The sequence below is a fragment of the Ammospiza nelsoni genome, chromosome 7, assembly GCF_027579445.1.
Source record: "Ammospiza nelsoni isolate bAmmNel1 chromosome 7, bAmmNel1.pri, whole genome shotgun sequence".
NCBI classification, from domain to species: domain Eukaryota; kingdom Metazoa; phylum Chordata; class Aves; order Passeriformes; family Passerellidae; genus Ammospiza; species Ammospiza nelsoni.
The window spans coordinates 20,335,401-20,356,875 of NC_080639.1; the positions used below are offsets into that span (position 1 = coordinate 20,335,401).

A 21,475-nucleotide genomic window follows, 5' to 3' on the forward strand; every position below is an offset into this window, starting at 1 on the left:
AATCAGCAGACAGACACCCTCTTTAAAGCAGTGTTTGCACACCACATCTATTATTGCCTTGGGCAAAAGTAAAATATCTGCATTGCTGAAATTCCAGAATTGTGAGGAAATCTTGAAAAATCAGATATTAACCTGATCAATCTGGATGAATTATATAATGACCACGTAAACTGCAGTTGCTAAGCTTCAGCTGTACCTAAAATTGACATTAAAAGTAGCAAAAGGCCATCAAAGAACATGTACATAAAAGGGGTCAATGAGTTTAATTTCTGTATGGAAAAGAATGTTTTCACAGGTTGAGCTAATTCCAAATGCACTGCCTTAGAAGAACACTGTAGGTTTTTTTAAAAACTCACCTTCAATGTAAGACATTAAAAACACAGTGATTTATTTTCAAGTTTACAGAATATCCTGTTATCTTAATTAATCTATAGTTCTTCCAACACCATAGCACACTGCTGATGAATAGACTTGCATTTGCGTGCATTTCCATTTGTCTGCACGTTATGGTTAAGCAGAAAGGAGAAACTTATGGGACTTAGCAATACAAAAAAAGGGCAAAGAGGATACACGAGACTGGCCTCTGTTCACACTGTACATAATCTCCCACGATATGGGAAGCATTTGGATTTAGTGTTGAATGAATATGGTTCATGAATGTATTAGTCTGAAAACAGAAGTCTAGCCAATCATTTTATATTTGCTCTTCCTACAATATATAGTATTTTTAGCTAGCCCTGTCAAATTTCCCTACCTACATTATACTGCTGAAGTGTATGCCGAGAGTTTTCAGGATAAATTAAGCAAATGCAGTTGTGGAAACCAAACCTTACTCAGTACTACCATGCTCTGAGAGGTGGAGGGAGGATGCTGCACAGCTGCAAGCACACTGCCTGCCCCAGAGCATGTGTGCAGTGCCTGTGTAAGGTATTCATTCCCTACCTTTCAGCCCTGAAAACTCTGTGTCTGCTGAGAAATACCACAGGAAAACTGTTTGGAAAAAAAATTAAAAATTGTTCCTCAGTATCAGAAAAGGCATGTTTTGGGAAATTTGGCACAGCAGGATCCACTTAGATCCTCTTATTTTTATTTTTTTTCTGATCTTATCCAAAATCTACTGAAACCTTCTCCACTGTCTTGACTGAGCTCTGAGTACAGGACACAAAACCTGACAGTCTGATATATTTAGAACTTTATTTTTATTTCAGTTATTTTAGGAATCTACAGGACAAAATACTGGTGCTTATTCAAATACATCTAAGAGCACACATCACTCCTCTTTAAATTGCATCACAAGGCCGTGCTTGGCAGGGTCCAGTCAAAATGAAAACCTGAGCCTGAGCTCTTTAATCCTGTGGTACAACGTATAAATCATGACTTCCCAGGGTGTACACCAAGCAGAAGGTCCATAGCAATAAGGGCAGTGAAAGAAAAAAAAAAAAAAAAAAAAAAAGGCCCTTGCTCTGAATAACAGTCTAGTTTAAGGCATAGTCTATACCAGCAAATGCTACCAATGCATTTATTTCTTGACATCATCTGGAATGGCAGAAGTCCTCAGCCAGAAACACTGTTGTTTTTTTGACCTGGCCAACTCAATCCATTTGGCAAACTGCTTTAAGAACTTCTTCTCTATGATGCATGTCTTTCCAGAAAGGAAATTTGTTGACATACATCTGCAGTACAGTTACAGTTTCAAAGTCTTCTAACTGCAGATATAGCCTAACTCACCAGTTCAGTGCAGACTTCTTTTTTCAAATGCCATCTTGCAAAAGACCACACTAAAAATTCAACACATTTCACATAAATCTGTAGGCCATAGTCATAGACATATACCAAAAAGAAGGCACATCAGAGTTCTTAAATTTTCAGGAGTCTGATAAGCACCACAAATATTATTTTGAAATTTCTATGCAACTAAATTAAAATGTTTTCCCACAGTTACTTGCAAAAGCATAATTAGTAAGGTGTTAGTAATTGAAGCAGCAACTGTATATACCCAACTGTGTTTAGAGTAACTAGGTAGCAGAATGTCTTAGAAGTAATTTAAATTTCCCCTTTAAGTGTCTTAATGGCACTGTAGGGGACAATGCAGCAGTTAGTTACTACAGTTTAAATGCTTTATGTACTTAAATCGTAATTACTGCTCATTACTGTTTCACAACACAGATATATATAACTTTGTCTTAAACAACAAAACTATCAAATAGGAAAGTCTGTTCACAGCCATGCTATATTGTCTATACTGTTCAACCCATTTACTTTTCAAGTTGTTCTATAAACATCTAATTCTAAGCAGTTATTTCGAATTCAGATTTTGATTTTTTTTTTAAATTTGAATGGTCTTACTTAGGCAATGACTGTTATAATGCTAAACAAGATGTGTGGGTAACCACTGCCACACCCTGAAGTACTGGGACCTTTGTGATGAACCTCTGCCTCTGGCTGCTGCATTTGTTATATGCAGAACAAGGAGATGTTGCACACAAGCCTGTGAAATTCTATGTTAATAAATCAAGAATCTCTTGGCTACTGAACTCACAGCTCTGTTCTCTAGTTAGTTCACAAGTATTTCATATCAAAGGGATGCAAATGTGAAGGTTTAGAAATAAAGGAGTAGCTCTTTCAAATTTGAAGCTAAATAAAAAGTCTGACAAGCAATACCATTAACAATCTGTATCACTTTTACCCAGTCTCCTCTCTTGAAACTTAAGCACAACACTACACAGTGGGATCCCACTCTCACCACTGCTTCAGGTAGCAGATTTTGCTCAATGATACAGCATCTACAGAAACTGCATTACAGGATTTAATGGAAGTGACCCCATTAAAATAAATTCAAACAGCTATTACAAACAAAACATTCCTCACTTTCCATTTTTTTTCATCACTAGGATGTGGAAACCTTCTGCCTTCTTCACTACAATCCCATGATGCATGGCACACTCACATAAATATATCCTTGGAATTCCACTGGAAACAGCTTCATGCTAAAGCTAACCACTTCCTCATCTCCTTTGTGAAATTATATACCCACACTGAAGCACAGAGGGCACAGTGATAGAATATAAATTACTTCCATGGGCCATACAAGAGATAGGATAGTTCTCAAAAGTGCTCACCTTCCTAACTTGTCACAGGCCACACACTCACATGAGAAGAAGCCACTAGCAGGATATCATGTCAACCAACTCTATTGTTTCAAAATAGCCAAATTATTTTAGATTAATAATGACTTCTTTTCCTCCGCCCTAGTGAAAATGGATTTTTGTTTCAGTTCTAGATCACTCCTGGCAAGTTGGCTGGGAATATGCAGAACACAATGTACACCAGACACCAGCACACTGCTGCCTTCCTGCTCTGAGCTTTGTCATCAGCTAACATGAAAACAAGCACAGACCCATCCCACCAAAACTTGTTTTGTTCAGTTTGTTTTTGTTTCACAAGATCCTTCAGGGGAAACAATCTGGTCAAAAATCCAGCCACAATTCAAAATGTTTATATAAAAAACACTTGGGGCTGAAATCTGGGGGAGCAATATTTTAAAACACTGGTGTTTTTTGTTTCTGATTTGCTGTTCTTACTCAATGTTCCGGTATGGGTATGAGCAAAGCCAGACAAAACCCCAAGTGTTAGTTTAACAAATGTAATCCAGATACAATGGGCTAGATTTACAGACCAGCCATGCTTGTTCATGGTGCAGCATGAAGATGCACGATGATGTTGAGCATAATAGCCCCAATTTAGAGCTGCCCTGAGGCCTCTTCAGAGAAAAAGAACATCCCTAGCACAGAGGGCCTGCTGACTGCATGCAGAGCCAGCTCCATTTCTTTGTTCCTACTTGTCTCAGGATAGGAATCATTCTAAGGCAGGGCAGCACAAACCTGAACAAAAGCCACCAGGATAAAGGGCTGCAGTCCCTGAGAAATAATATTTCTCCTATATCCTCTAGTCTTTCCCATTTTCAGCTGATGTTGAACTGGAGCAACCTCTGGAGATATTAGGGACATCTTCCTTTGCTGTACCTTCTCAGAGGTTATGAGAGACATTCGTCCTGCATCAACTCAGCACTTGCAATTTTCCAACTGGCTTGCAAAGCACATGGTAGACACAACTCTAACTCCTTTACAGTTAAACTCAGCTGTCTTACAGAGCACATGTACTTCCCAAGTTTGGTTTTTTCCGACTACAGTAAAGCAACTACAAACCTAAAGGCAGACAATGCAGCTCTTATTCCTGGGATTTCTTATTTGCAGCATTTGACAATATTGAGTGCATATGTATGTCATCTGCCACTAATTTTATTTTATTTTTTAACAGCGCATAAAAAAAGAACATAAGAACACAAAGAAAGTTTTTTTCTAGTAAGGTTTTTTTGGTATTATTACTTCACTAGCTAAAGGCTTTACCCAGCCACCAATCTGGGACACACTCATTCAGCAACAAGGGACAAAAGATCTTGATAACCCATTGGTAAAGGCTGACCTAAATATTGATCCTAAATTGTTAACTCAAACAATAAATCTGGTTCTGGTTCTCAAAAGCAATTATCAATGGAGCTGAAAGCTGTTACTTTTAAAGAATTATGTCCAGAAAGAAAGGCACATCCACATCCTCTGCTGTGGATCACCCTGTGTAATCATAAGATGTCAAGAAGCTACCACAAAAAGCTCTAGAATACTGTGAACTCAATTTAAAGCTCTTGCCAACATTCCACTACATTTGGAAAGATAGATAAGATGCAGAAAGCCATAGAATCATAGAAAGCTTGGGCTGGAAGGAATTTTAAAAATCACCTAGTTACAATCTTCAGCCATGGGCAGGGATGTCACCCGTCAGACCACACTGCCCAGGGCCCTGTGCAACCTGATCTTGAACACTTCCAGGGAAGGGACACCCAAAACTTCTCTGAGCAGACTGTTCAGTGCCTCACTACACTCTGAGTAAAGAACTTCCTAACTTCTAATCTAAATTTGTCCTTTTTTGGTTTAAAATGGTTCCCCCTTCTCCTATGGCTATCTGCCCATGCAAAAAGTTGCTCTCCCTCTTTTTCACAAGCCCCCTTAAAGCACTGGAAGGCTGCAATGAGATTTCCCTGAAGCCTTCTCTTTCCAGGATGAATAACCCCAGTTCTCCCAGACTGTCTTAGTCGAAGAGGTGCTCATGCCCTCTCACCATCTTCATGGCCACTCTGGACTCACCCCAGCATGTCCATGTCTTTCTTGTGCTGAGCACCCCAGAGCTGAACACAGCACTCTAGGTGACGCCTCATCAGAGCAGAGTAAAAGAGAAAAATCCCCTTCCTTGACCTGATGGCCACACCTCTTCTGATGGAGCCATGCCTTCTGGGCTACAAGCTCACCCTGTTGGCTGATGTCCAGCTTTCCATCCATGAGAACCCTCAAGTCCTTCTCAAAGGTTTACAGTAATAGTCATAGGTTTGATCATAGGTCATAAAGTCACAGATTAATGAATTTAGGCTTGACACTTTAGACACTAAACATCACTAAATTTAAGAATGTAAAGCTTTTGCTTAAGTCCAACACTGAACATGGAGATGAGCACAAACAGAGGAATTGAAAATAACATTATGAAATAACAATGAAAATGTCTTCAGTCCTTGTGTGCAAAGACAAAAACATCATGGTTGTACAGCTGCAAGGGATGTAATAGTGAAATACAGAATGTAAGACTGTAAGTCTTAGAAGAAATCCAGCGGGGGCAATCTCAATTCCTCCTGTCTCTGTTAACTTCTAGAAATTTGCTTTAAGGCTGAATTAATTGTGTAACTCACTGTACTATCTAGAGTATTGTGTTTTACCTTGTCTCTTCTCCTGATGAGACAATAGATACTTACATTCTTTGTTATCTTTTTTTTTGTTTGGTTAGCTTCCAAAGTTCATAAACAGAACATAAAAAAGGATCACTGAAGAAAAGGTTGTTATTACACAAGGGAAAATTTCCCTTATTTCATCTGGTCTCTTCTTTATTTTCAAAGATTTTGGACCAATTAATGCTCTACCCTTTCAGAGACACAGGCTTCCTAAGCATAAAAAAAAAAAAAACAATGTTGCAAATAATGACAGAAAGTGTTGCAAACTAGGATGCAATACTCCGGTCAGTACAGCAAAGAAAATTGTTTGGTAAGTATTGCCATTCAAAAAGATTTTACCTTTTAAAACAGAGAAGGAATTGTAATTCTCCTTTCAAATGCTCTAAACTAGAATTATACGTTTCCTGGAAAAATAGATATGAGCAAAGAAATGCTACAGAAAGCAGCAGGACATTTGCCAAGGCTACCAAGTCTTCAGTTCTTACTGAAATTGAACAATATCTTATTCGTTTTTCATCTCATTTGCTTCTTCCTCTATCATGCTTGTCTGCACAGGTTTTCTTCTTTGATGGCATATTCCCTCTTCACTCCACTTCTGGCTTGGTTTTAATTCCATGATGTCTCTCCATGTCTGTCACACGTTTTCCCTACATGTGAAGTTTGGCATTGTCATCCACCATGGTCACCATTTTCTGCCTTACTTATAATCTCTTTCAAAAAAAAATTAGATTGGTTCCTCTTTTTTTCTTTTTTTTTCCTTGCAAGTCACACTAAAAGTGACTACAATTCTACAAACAAGTTACAGAATTTAAGCAGAAAATTGGCAGATGCTTTCTGACTGCATATTTATTTTGTGGGTGGGACAAGAAGAGAGAGTTCTGTGAATTAACAGTGATTTTCTTCAATATGTGTCAATGATTAGCTTGTGTGGCATGCAACTACCATGGAGGCCATCTGATTTTGAAAGTTTCAGGTTGTAAGTTGCTTACAATGCTGAAAGACAATAATGAAAATTCTACTTCATTTGCAATGCCCTGAGACATATCTGCCTACGGCTGTCTGATGGCTATGTTCTTCCCAGGGAATGTTTTAAAGTAGATTGCAGTTTACAAATAAATATCTAAATATAGGCACGCAAAATTTCATTTTTCTAAAATAGTTAAACTCCTCTGGATATGAAGCTGAGGAATTTACCCTTCTTGGGCTCTAAATCAATGATCAAAAGGCACAAAGTGTGAGCCTGGATATGCAGTCAGAAAACTGATATATACTATAGACTCCAACTTACAGCTGTTCTGAATACCAGGGCAAAGAGCAAATCCTCTTGAGGAGATTAAGAACTTCCAATTTATCAGTTTCTTATGAATGAAATATTAATTGGAAGCACATTGACAACAAAGAGATGAAAGAAATTGATATCACTTAGTCTCAAAGTCTGATGAGCAAAATATGAGGGGCTAGCCCAAACGAGCATCTCATTCCTGTGGCCTTTTGGGACATTAGGCGAGACAGTATGCAGACCTGAATTCTCCTGTCTCTGAAAACAAATCAACAGGTCAAAGATTTGTGTTACACAAGTAGCCCTTTTACCAATTTTTAACTATGGCAACTAGTTGTTCTTAATTTTTGAAACTCCACCTATCTATGCTGCTACTAAAATTAGCTTTTTTTAGACCTGCAGCAAACTTACTTGTTGGTTTGTTTTTTTTCTTTCCAAGTAAGCCCTTTAAAACTGACAAGCTTGCTGTTATTCATTTGATAGTCATGCTCTTTATTGTGACTAAGAATATGCAGTAAAGAACAACATTAAAAGAATGTAGAAAAAACAATTGCACCACTTTGCTGCAGGGCATTTTTGGTGTTTGCAAATCCCAGAACTACAAAAAGAGGCTGGAACAATGTAATATTTTTTCCCTATTTCGAATGTAACTTTTGTGTGTGTGCAGGATGCAACATAAGCACATTGGTGTGATGGAGTCCCAAGAATAGCACTACACTCACAAAGCCACAGACAAAGAATTGAAGAAGCTCCTCCTAGGACAAAAACTGGTTGTAACTGAAGGTAAAGAGCTGGCACAGCTTTCCAACGTTTTAGTACCAGGTAATCACATGCATTATCTATATTTGATTCCCAACAAAATGTAAGACAGTCAGATGAAGAAGGATATATTAAAGATATATAAAATATCAATATTAAAGATTATCAAATCTTCATGGGTATTCTTACTGCTATTCAGCTTGTTAGTTACATCTGCATTCTCCCTGTCAGATTTAGCCTGGTATGGCAGAACAACCTGACAAGCAAGAGACAGTACTTAGTAATTACACAGTTGTGCTTCTTGTTTTCACATGTACAAGGCAGGATAAGCCTTAAGGCCAAAGAACAGGTACTGAGGTATTTTTAGGAAAAGAAATATTAGAATTCATAAAACCTTTCTTTTACACATGTTGTGTTATGATTAAGATATGCTTGTTGCCTGCCTGACCACACAAAGGAAAGCAGCTTCTCTTTTTCCCACTGGCATCAGTAACAATACTTCCTGTGACTTTGGTACTCTGACCTTCCCTCAGGGGAAAGGTGTTATAAGCCAGGAAGGTGGGGGTGTGACATTACTTTTCTGCTGTACTGCCAACACTTGAGCACAGCAACTACTTCCTGGAATTCTCTCCATAGGCAAGGAAGAGCCTCAAGAAAGATTATCCTCACCTGGGGTCAGAAGGGAGCTTTGTAAGCTCCCAATTAACTGCAAGAAGCTACTATTGGCTATTGCTTTACTCAGCATAATCATTAGAATCATCTGAGGCTATCCATGAGAGAACTGAAATACAAAATACTTCCAGTGAGTAGAGAGAAGTAATACAATCATTGTCATGAGCAGAGCTAATGAAGAGGTCATGTAAGGCAATTTTTTTTCCACCCAAATGCCTCAGAACCAGTTCATGATTTAGTGAATGGAATATCTATTTATCAAACCGTATCTATGAGTAACTTGTAGTATCTACATCTTCACATATGTGGTTACAAACATTTTATCCTCAGTATCTATCCTGTACTTGTCAGAGTTGTTTCAGTATTTTAGGTTTTTTTGTTTGCATTGGTCAACCATGCATTTTATATGCCATGGTTAGGGCTTCTACTAAGCTGTATATGATTTTCAGCAGCTAATCACAATCCACTAGAATAATAAATTTAGTAGAGAGGAAAAAGATCCAAACCTGTACAAAATACATTAGAAGTTAATTTGTTATGGTACTTTCTGAGCTATCCCACACACCTCATGTAACATTCTGCAACATCACATTAATTATGTTACTGCTTTTACTAGCATGTTATCTCTTCACAGTATCTATGAAGAACTATAAAAATAATTTGTGAAAAGATGCAGTGTCTTCTAGAAAGATGTGAAATCCAGCTATTACTACTCAGTTGTGGGGAATTCAATAGAGTGAATTCAGATTTTTAAATACCAGCAAACATTGAGAGATTGTTTGGTAACATACAGCTAGCAGATTAAATAACAGCTCTATAAAAGCAAACAATTAATGGTCTTAGCCTTTTTCTTACAAAATACCCAGAAATAAAGAAATTATCTAAAATTTTCTGATGTTTTCTGATGTGAGAAAAAGTTTAAAAATTCTGCAATTTGCAAAAAAAAAAAAAAAGCCATTGTGAAAATATTATTAGAGTTATTTTTGCTGTACTAACGCTAAACAAGTTTACTCAGAAAAAATGGTGTGTTCTTCCAGAAACAGAAAAGTAATGAATTAGGAGCAACATTATGTGCCAGAGTACATCAGTCATCTGAGATACGCTGCTGATTCAGAGCACTACAAACTGTGGCAAAGTAACAAAAATAAGACTGATAGGGAATACTTAAAAGAATTTTCAAACAATAACAACAGGATAGTGAAGTGCTGCATGACAAAAAACTTAACTACTCACAAAGATACAACAAAAAGAAGTATTCAAACAAACCTGTATATTGTGGATGGAAAATGAAGAGAAAGAACAGGTGAACAGCAGCTTGGATCAGTGAACATTACGTGTTAAAAGGAAAAATTGAACCTCTATTAAAACCTACAGTGTTTTGGCACAGCATTATCATGTACTTATTATTCAACTTCATTAAATTTCTTGGATTTCTTATTGTATTTTTCATATTTCAACGAGAGAGTTCTGGAATCCATTTTCATCACAATGTAGTCATTACAAGCTGAATTTCAACTTGTTTTACATAGAACAAGTACTGAGTTGTCTCTGGAGAACTGTGTTGCAATTTATCTCTGCAGTTTACTTGCATCTTATTTTATCTCTCACCTCTGATACTAATCAGTCATGGCTGCAGGTCAAATCTTTTCGCATTGGAAGCAATCACAATAACCAATCCAGAAGTAAACCAGTCTATAATGAAATTCACTGCCTAGGGCTAAACATAGAGCTAACATGTGTTTAACAAATCAAAGCTTGTATTTATCACTTGCCACTGTTTGTGTCTTTGCCTGTTGGAGGGGAAAAAACAATTAAGAAGCTGTGCAGTAAAGAAAGATTTATGAACAGCCAATTTCTTTTCAGATTTGTTGGTCTGATACTTTGACAAAATTCAGGCAGCATATCATGCCATTACAGAGTAGCAAAAGATTTAACAGAAACCATTGATGGGTGAATCCGTTCAGAATGCAAACATCATCACTGCAAGTCTCAGCTGAAAAATTTACATAAGGCCGAGAGAAGTGCAACGGATGTCACTTATGTTTGCAGTTAGATTTTCTAAATTCCCACTGAATTATATGGTAAAGAACTGAAATCCTGAAAATGAGTACTGTTTCTCACCCTAATGGCTAGTGAAGCTGAAAGGCTCCTGCATACTTCCAGAAAGCAAAAATTCAGGGTTTCCACTGGGTGGGAGGTGATGGTCCCTCCTACGGTCTCACCATGTGCAATGCAATGTACAGTACCAGGCTCCCCAAAAGCATCCATCTGCATGCATAACCATGCAGCCTCACAAGCCTAGAAAGGTGATTATCCTTTCCTATAATGATAGAAACACAACCATAGAATCAACTAGGTTGGAAAAGACCTCTGAGATTGAGTCCAACCTATGACTGAACACCACCTGGTCAACTAGACCATAGCATTGAGTACCACATTCAGTCTTTTCCTTAAACACCTCCAGGGACAGTGACTCCACCACTCTCCTGGGCAGTCCATTCCTATGTTTAATCACTTGCTGTGAAGAAATTCTTCTTCATGTCCAACATAAACCTTTGCTGGCACAGCTTAAAACTATAACCTCTTGTCCTGTCGCTGGTTACCTGGGAGAAGAGCCTGCACCCCCCCAGCTACACCCTCCTTCCAGCGAGTTGTAGAGAGTGATAAAATCCCCCCGAGCCTCCTCCAGGCTAAACATCCCAGCTCCCTCAGCTGCTCCTCATAGGACACACTCCACACCCTTTTGTCCCAAACTCCCCTAAACCACAGATATGTAGAAAACTTTTCATGTCAATTTTTTATAACCAAGAGACTCGATTCTGCTCACTGTTATGATTTTACTGACTATGGTCAAGTTTTTCATGATTTATATTCCCTCAGTGTAAGATTAGTCTCAGTGGAGAGCTTAAAAATGATGAAACGAAAGTCCTGTTTAAACAACCAAAAGTAATTCTAAATAGATTACAAAATCCTTCCTTTAAATTCCTGAGTGATAGGATTCTGAAAGGAATGGCATTATGTGTCAACATCATCCCCTCTGCCAGTGAAAACCAGTTGAAAGTTCATGCAGTATTTCACAGTACATATGTAGTAGTGGTTTTGTTTTTACTTAGAAAGGAAGGTTTGTTATAATGAAATCAAATAGGAAGCTGAGTTACACAAACAGCTGAATGGCTTGGATTGATCTCTCTCTATTTGCACAAAGTGAAGTGGCATCTTTTGTTACAAGGCACACCCAGATCTTGATACCACATTTGGTGTGAGATACTTCCTGTTCTTTACTCAAATACTATGATATCACAGTCATGCTGGGATATTGAATTTCTGTGAATACAAGCATAAAAAGTGCCTCCATTTCCAAGTCGCTACTGATTATTGCTTTGCCACAGTCATTAACATTTTTTCAAAAAATGTAAAAATAAGAATGAAATGAGACCAGAGTTAAAACTCTACTACAAAATTAAACCACCATGCAGTATAACATACTTCTCTATATTTAAGCACCTTTCACTTGCAAGCACAAGACATTGAATCAAGACAGTGCTTTGGATTGAGGCAGTTTAAAGTATTTTCAATGATAAAGTCTGGCACCAAGAAAACTGTACTCTGAAGCAAAGATCAAACAACCAAGCCACTGTTCTTTTTGGCTTGGGTATTTTAACATGATCATACCTCTTAGCATTAAAGTTGGATCACTTCTTTAAAACTGGAGTTAAGTCTGAACTTCTAATGAAGTCATCATTATTTTTAATTTCTTGTTTAGGATGATGAACCTGTAAATATCATCTGTGTGATGACAACCACAGAGTAACATTTTGGGAATAATGTCTCCAATGCCCCTACCAAAACTTGTCCACAGTGGGCAAGTTGGGCAGCAGCTTGCCTCCCCATCAAGCACTAACTTGACATATTTAATTATCTGCTTGTCCTTCATCAGTGCAAAACCCAGTGACTTCATATATTTCTCCAAACATAGCACAGCTAATTCACCAAATCCCATTTTATGATTGGTTTACCAGAAAGGAAGAGATAAAATTATCAACATTAAAAAAAAAAACAAAAACAAATTGCAAGAAAAACATTAAAAATGGGTCACTGACTAATGGGACTCCAGCCTGAAACATGCCAAGCCCTAATTTCCACTAGTTTTGAAAATATAAAAGATTAAAGAATCTAAAATCAAAGGCTGTACTGAAATGGACTATTCACTGCCTCAGACTGTGGCTATAGAAAACACTGAAGACTATACTTCCAGACCTCGCAGAATCATGGCAAATTTCTCTACTTTTCACAAAGTTTCAGCATTGCAATGTAGGGTGTAAGGCATAAACTGAACATATCCATAAGTCACATTGTTCTCCCACGAGAGAATGTCCACGGCCAGAGGCTCTCTGTGTATTTTCTCACTTGTTCAAAATGTCTGTGCTAAGCAAAAAAAATACATCATCGTTTGGTCAATGCAGAGATACTATTAGCTTTCCTTTTGCAAACGTATTTCCTTTGCATCTCAGAAAATCTGTCACATTTACCTTTGAAGCAAAGTTACATTGGTCAATTCCCTATGAAGCACTCTTCATTAATAATTTCAAACATCCTCATTTTCTATCTCATCTATGAGAATACCACTACTTGGCCTCTGGAGATTATATTATTTCGATTCCTTCAGTTCTATATTGTGACTAGAATAATTAACTTCTGACTTAATTGTTACTAATGACTGGACTCTCTGCCCAGGCTCTGTGTACAGCAGAAATGTTGGAGGGAATCCTCAGCATTTCTACTGGTCTTGCCCTAGTGCTCTGGCAGAGTGCAGGGGAATGTCTGTGCAGGGTAAAGCCAGTCCCTGTGACTCTACAGAACCACAGCACAGGCACACAGGCATGCACTAGCTGTGCTTGCAGTTTGGCCATACTGTTCAGTCTTTCTATGACCCAGTGAGAAGGCTTTTGATGTGAAAAAGAGGCTTTTGTCTCTGTATTAATTACAGAGTATAGTCTTTGCATGATTTTTGTGGAAGTATCCTTCTCTATTCTTCCTTTGCCAATCTGTTATTAAGAACAGGCAGCCCGTGCTATTAGACAGCCAGATAAGATATGAGAGAACAGACCGCTCGATTAATGCAAAAACACGCAAAGTGATATCAACCATTTTGTCCTTTTGTGTTCTGTCCCCTCTTGACTGAACTAGACCTCACCTACGAAGGCCTCAAGACAAATAAGCAGCCTGTCCTTCCTTTTGTGCTTAAGCCTGCATACAGTCTTATTCCTTAAGCAAACACCAACACTGCTTCATAACTGGGTCATGGACCAGAGCAGAAACCTGTCACATTCCCTTTCCCACTGGCCTTTGTATTTCAGGTCCAAGCACCACCAAGCTGGCAGACTAGTGCTGTCTGTAATGTAACTTACAGAGAACTAAAAACCAGTCTCTAACATTGCTGAAAAATTTTTCACTATGAAAAATAACAGTCTTTGCATTGTTTGGACTATATACTGGGCAGCTTTTTAGCGTGAATAGCAGCTTATGTGGTATCACCCGACACTGTAAAGCTCACATATTTTTATACATGCTTTCTTGTTCCAAAGAGATATTTCCTATTTCACTTTGTTTTCACAGTAGGTGTAGGAATACTACCTGCTTAAAAGTGTACTTCATACACTACAGATGAATACAGACCGAGCACCAGGTGAAAGCATCTGCATCTCTGAATGCAAGCCGTGCTTTTAAAAGCACTCAAAGAAGTTATTATTCCTCACCAGGTTTACTTCTTAATAGTTACTCACTGAAGTGTGATTTATATGATCATCTATCTGCATATTTTCATGCTTATCTAGGAAACTCCTTACTTCTCTGCATTTGCATGCTAATTCATTTAAATATAGATGTCTCTTCAATAGTTCAGATCAATGTTGCATTTATCTCCTCTTCAAATTTTATTCTTCTATCATTTCACATTTTTGAAGACACTCTAGATTACTGAGTAAGGGTTTTGAATTATGTTTGCTAAGGGTGTAATTCTGCCAGTCTTACTCTAATTGTTTTACCTCAGACACGAGGTCTTAGATTTCAAGGAGACCAGTTGCAAGGTAACATACAATATGCAGTGAGAGTAAAGATGATGGATTTGGGCCCTGACTGCTTCCCTCAAGAGGATTTGCTGCAATGAAGATATTTCTGCTTGACAGGTTTATTATTTAACATGCAATAATTTAAGATAGCAATGCAAACTTTCCCTGCAGTTCCACACTATGGATTCAAAACCAATATGGACTGAAATACATGAGGAGGGAAGAATGGATTTCTCAATCTGCTCTGTTTAAATACTATTCACTTTTTAGCATGGAAAGCACATTATACCTGTTTAAAAAGAGAAAACCATTGAATTAACAGAACAAGTTGCCTATAAATACCTATCTTACCTTTACATTGAAAAGGTAAAACATTGAAAATTAAACATTGAACATTGAAATTAAACATTGAAAATCGTTTTACTGAACTCTGTAAAATTTAAACACATAAATTGCAGGATTGGAGTTTAATTATGCAGATAAATATTTGTAGATTTAGGAGATGAAAGGTGTCCCATTAAATAAATAAACAAACAGTAATGTTAATTAATAGCATGACATTATAAACAACTAATTTTCAGTATTAATCTAGAAATTAATTTACTATCATATACATTTTGGCTCTGGTTACAGATATCACATTATCAATCTACTTCATGTTAAACTGTGAGAGTTATTCTACAGTCTAGTAATAAAGTCTGCATTCATGGATTTGCAAAGATAGGATGATTATAAAACCCATGATAAGAGAAAAGTATTCTGATAAGTAATGATTTCCTGGAATATCTAAAGATAAACCAGGTAAAATTTTAAACATGTCAAAATATTTTACTTTAAGTTTTGAAACTCTTGCTGAACATAACAGCAAATAAAAATTTAAAAAATTGCACTGCAATGATTGTAGAAGTATTGCCGATGTTCCTGTGCTGCTGACTGAATCTCTGTGTGTGAACGAACCAGTCATCTTTCATTCTGCCCAACAGGAGAGATTTCATTTCTGTCTTTGACTTCTGAGGTTGGAAGGCAAAGGAAAGCTGAAGCTCTTGAAGGTAGATTTGATTTCATTAAAAGGGTATTTTGAGATTAGTAATGACACTTTTAACAGAAAGTGTATTTTAAAAATCATTTTACTTTTGCCTCTGTAATACAGAGACTTAAGGGCTTTTTTATATTTCGAGAGTGAAAGTGTAGAGAAGAAAGTTTTTCTATTATGTTTCTGCCTTTCAACGAATTGTTAAATGATCTCATCAATATATAAAGCAAGTTACATGCTGGCAACTTGTGGCTTATAAGCAGTAAACAAAACATCTCTGCTACTTTTATATATTTCTTACCTCCTTTTTTACAGGTTGTCAAGAGACCTGACAACTGATGGTCTGCAACTGTCTGGGATTGGCTAATTGATTGCGAATCATTCGTTTCAAATGAATGTTTTAGAATAAATGGAGAAGCAGAAATCTCATCCAAATTATTCTGGAATAAAGAATGCTGGTTTAGGCACATAAGAAATGTATTGATTCCACTTGCTTATGATAACTTACAGCTGTGATCTCATAGAGAGCAACTTGTTATTTTCCAAGACTCTCTGAAGCATCTAATGCTAGATTTAAGTTACACAAGATTCTTGTGGCTTTCAGCAACACCGACTTAGCACCCGTGTCACAAACATTTGTTTACTTTTTTCCATTTAACTTATTTATCCCCTTTCCTCATGCAGTTAAATCATAGCATGCACTGTATGCTGATTTCCTCTCATAGTTAATTTGTATCTTTAGAAAAAGCTATAGGAAGGTATTAATCTGCTTAACATTTCTAAGTACATCATCCAAGGGATTTTGTTTTTTTAATCTTACATATGCTCAGCAGAGTTACTGGCAAAAACTGTACATTTTCTCCATTTCATCCTTTCAACATCAAATGGTAAGCAGCAAAAATTGGATCAGACTTCAAAGACTATGCTGTGCTCCAAGTCACAGAGCGACTCCTCCATTTCACATATTGAATTCAAGCAGGATATCAAAGTGCTACCAAAGAACCTCAGGTCCTTACTAAAAAAGAGTCTCTAACATCTGTAGAAAGTGAAGTGCACAGACAAATCACCTCAGGGAGCAGCTAGCATTTATTCTCAGCAGCAAATTTCCAGCCTTTTGATTCTCTTATTCACTGTACCTCCCTGTCTCTCTACAGAACTAAAGTTCTTAGCAAGCAGGCTTTTGTCTCAAAGACTTCAAAACATCACTAACGGTTTCATGTTCAGATGGTTATGCCAAGCAGACATGAACACATTGCAGAACTGTGGAATCAGGAATTTGAAGTTATAATGGGATGTTGTTTTAGAATATAAACTTAGTAGTACCTTTTTAGTTTGTTTGTCAAGAAAATCAGGCACCACATGAGAAGACTGGTTACTGGTTTGCTGCCTAAAAGCGAAGAAAAAGAAAAAATTTAGTTTAAATATTGTAATTTCTTCACTCTTATAAAAGGTTTACTGGCATACACACTTTTTTTGTTGATTTTCCCTTTTCTCCCTCCCCCAATTTCTAAATGTGCACATACAACCCATTCAGAAAAAAAAAAACCCAGACCAGTCCCATTTCCTCTTATAAGAAAGTGCATACTGTTAAATACAGCAACAGGTTATAAGCAATGAATTTGTCATTAAAAATTTGTGTGTCTGTGCAGATGTGTAAAATGAGTTTACAAGAATTTAATGAAATTGAAGTAATGTATTAATTTGCTAAGATTTTATATTAATTTTTTTTTCCAGGGCTGTGAAAAGCTACTTTCACACAATTCAAACTTAGACACTCGAAATCTGATGGATGAGCAAGAAGTGAAACACATGTGCTCTCCTAAAGCCATGTGGGTTAAAGACAGAGCAAGAAGTAAGATGTATTAAGATTCTTTGGCTATATCTGTTACTATTTTACCATCACATTATGTCTCCATAAAAATATTAAAGGCCAACTCCTACTTCATTAATGCTGATTAAAGTAACATAAAAACCTTCTGCAGGCCGTGATCCTCATTTTCAGCCCTTTGAAGTCAATGGATTTCTTCAACAGTAAAGTCCATCCAGACAGAACTTGTTTCAGAATCTCCAGCTATGCAACACCAAAGAAATTGCTACCAATTTCATTTAGTAGATTAAAAAATTTGAGGCTCATAGAAATTATTTGGTATGCTCATGGTCCTCGAACTGGGATTCAAACAAAGACTTTTTCATTGTCAAAACTGAATGAAGTTCATAAACATGGTAAACATTCATCTTTCTGTAATGTTTCAATTTTGTGAGGGAACTTTTGACTTGCATGTCAGATAAGGGGAATTTAAGTCCCCCTTTATTCTTTGACACAAAGAAAGAGAAGAAAAACATTTGCCCTAAAATGTAAATTGAATTTAAACTTGTGTTTTCCTTGGAGGAAAGGAAGGGGTCCATTTTAGAAATGCATTATCATTTAGTACTGGCACACTTCTTAAAGTAGAAAGTAAAACATATGTCTAGGACTGTATTTTACACTGCATTTGTGCATATACTATATTATCTGTAAAGTTCTTTATTACTATTTATCTTGTATATATATTATTTAGATAATAATTTATTTAGTGTCACTGGTTAGATAACCTGCCACTTTTGCCCAAAATTTCCTCAAGCATTTTTGAGATGGTGCACTCCCCTTTTCCCCAGTATTTCTGAAAATAAATCAAATACAAGGTAAAAATTATTAATAATCCTCAAATACCAATTTGGTGGATGTCAAAATCAACATTTGCTGTCAGATTAGTATGTTGCAAATGGCCTGCAATGCCAAAACCAGACTGAATCATCATATAAATTTAAATATTCAGATTTTGGAGTGGCTTGGATCTGGATCTAAATAAGCAGCACGAAAACAATCTTTGTCTTCTACTAAAAAAATACACAACCTTGCACAGCTAGGACCTTATATAATTGTTAAAGCACAAAGACAAAAATCAGCAACTTCTCTTCTGTAAAGCTTAAGTTAGCAAAAATCAGCCTCTGGAATTTGGAAGCCCCTAAACTCCAACTCTCTGTCAGAATCCCAGTGATGCATTGTTTCTGATTAAAACAATCCTAAATCGGGTTGTATTTGCTGCAATGGAGCCCAACCTTCCACAGAATTACTGTTGCTACCAGAAGTATGCACTTGAGTTCTAGTTGTTACTCAGGAGCTTCCCATTGCATTTTTCTTCCCTTGTCCTGACAAGATGGGGAATGGCAGAACAGCTTGGTGGACACCTGGCAGCCAGCCAAGCTCAGCCCACCACAACATCAAACTGGCAGGGAATGCTTCTGAAAACGTGGAATCAGCTGCAGATCTGGGTTCATGAGCCTGGTTTCAGTCAGGCAACTCAACAATCTGCTGCTGACTGTTCAGCTACTGAGCTGTAATACGCCTCAGTCTTCACATACAGGCTGGCTATAAATCACTCCACTAGCAAGAAACATTGGAAAAAGAAAGAAACATTGATTCTTAAGGTCTGTCTACACATCTGTATAGTGTACAGACTCACTATCCTTAGCACTGAAAGCAGTTGAACTATAGCAACATAAATCTAGTAATGGAGATTAACTTATGCTGGAGAAAAAATACCATGTTTTGGAGTTACTCTGGCCATTACCAGTATTAGTAATGCCTTTCACTTTCGTTATTTAAATGCTTTGGAAAATGTTAGAAACACTACTGGGTATTCTACTAGAAACAATACAGTTCATTTTGCAAAACCAATATTTTATGGAATAGAAAAACTTCAATCCTTCCAGCATGGGTAGATGAAAAATTCCAAAGGGGTGGGAAGGAGCAAAAAACTAGATGACACTAGAAAACTGTGCCCTAATTCCCATCTACACCTTTGAAAGTCCTGAGTAACTAAACTTACGAACAGTAAAGTAATTAGAAGCTCACATGACATCAGAATCAGGCCCATGGATTCTACTGCATGCCACAAGGATTGTAGACTTCCTATTTTCAGCACAAGCAATAATCTCAATGTTTGCTATGATTAAAAATAGGAAAGTGAAGCTATTAAAGGAAACCAGAATGCCTTTATACCAGCTTATCTTGTAGAAAGAAATGAAAATTAACATTCAAAAGATGCCTTATACAAGAAATTGTGATCTTGCAATGTGATCTTGATGAAAACTGAAATCATCCAAGGAGAAAGTATGGGAAAGGTGTAAGGGAATAAATTACCAAGACCCAATGGCATTCTTCTGAATATTCTGAAAAAAAAAAGGTTTAAAATGTAGAGATGTGACCCTTTAAATCAGCTCTCCATGAAGAATAGAAGCACATCAACATAGTGATTATTTTTCTTTTTGTTTTAATCAAAAGAATTCTTGGAAAGTTTTGTTGTTGACTGACAGAGCGAACCTCACTTTAGTGAGACGAAGGCTGCAGATCAAGTCAAAGAAACCGCAGCAAAAGCAGAGGAGCTTTTATAGGAAACAGGAGAATTCACATGAAACCAGTTTGCAAATGAATTTGTGCTCATGTGACTGAAATCATGTTTAATCTCTCAGTGATACACAGGATACTGTGATTATGCGCTAATCCACCAGTGCCCATGCAGGTAAATCCACATTTTGTGCTATTTCAATGGGCCTCCAACTGTAGCAAACCATTGAGAAATGAACCTCACTCATTCTTCAGGCACAGCAACAATGCCACTGCAAGTAAAGCAAACGTGGAGAATTCCTCTAGATCCATCTCTATACTTACTTCCCATACTGATGCAGCAACAGCTGGCGGCACTACGATGCCATAAAAGCTGGCTTGCAATGCCAAACCCACTGGCTCAGAAATGTTACAGTTCAAGAAGTCACTATGTGTTTACAAATCATAAAAAAATTTTGACAAATCATCTAAGTCACGCCCATTTTCAGAGAAAAATCAGCTGCATCTATTTTTTTCCCCCATATATTTGCTTAACTTGATTTTAAAAACCTGCAGTGGTGGAGCTGCCAAAACTCTCCAAGGTAACCTACACTGGGTTTAACTCAACTTACCATTAGTATTTCTTGATGTCTAACCTAACATTCTTGCGCTGCAATACAAGCCCATTATTTCTCTCTTGATTCTCAACAGAGAACAGTTTGTTTTCACATCAGCCTTTCATGACAGGAGAAATAATACCATATGACCCTTAGTTTTTCATCTTTCTTAGACATCTTCCTTTACCATGGTTTACAGAGATATGTGATCATTTTTGCTGCCAAAGGACTTGCTAATTTTCTTCAAGGGCAGTCTCTAATATAGTACCTTAACCAAGTCTCGGCAGTGATGACAAAATGCTATGATGCGCACGTGAGTTGATGTATCCTCACTGCTAGTACACCTTCCAATGTAGATTTTTGCACTATTGACTTTCATATTGCAGTTTATTACATTTCATGTAACTGCTTCTAATTTCAATCTTACCCTCTCAAACCCTTGTACCACCACTCCCTTAGTACTGATACAAATTTACTAATCAGATTCTGCTTCATCAGTCAAGCCATTAGAGAGCAGAAATAGACCCATTTCCAGAACCTGACTTTCACACACATACTTCCTGTAGAAAAATGCTGATAATTATTCTTTATCTATAATTTTTTAAACATCTAAGTTGGTGTGCCTGTGTAGCTTTGTACAGACTATTATACAATCTTGGTTCTACAAGGCTCATGTGAATGTCATTACTAAAAATAATGGTTTTGAGAACCAAAACTGACTAAAGCCTGGACATGACACAAAATAGGTAAAAAGAGAAAGATACAAGGGAAAAAAAACCACAATGAACTCAGTTCAAGAGTGTGAACTGGTGTTGATGTCCAGTATCTGCTACTCTTAACACACAGAGCTC

The 21,475-nt window shown here is 37.1% G+C and overlaps 1 protein-coding gene across 1 annotated transcript in view; it reads right to left on the minus strand.

Moving 5' to 3' along the window:
• Positions 1-21,475, minus strand: part of MYO3B (myosin IIIB) — a 193,368-nt gene that overhangs the window by 26,484 nt on the left and 145,409 nt on the right. Inside the window, exons 34-35 of the mRNA XM_059475789.1 lie at positions 16,965-17,028; positions 15,943-16,081 (exon numbers count right to left, since the gene is read on the minus strand). Of these exons, the coding sequence (XP_059331772.1) occupies positions 15,943-16,081; positions 16,965-17,028 (203 nt within the window). The remainder of the gene's footprint in view (positions 1-15,942; positions 16,082-16,964; positions 17,029-21,475) is intronic.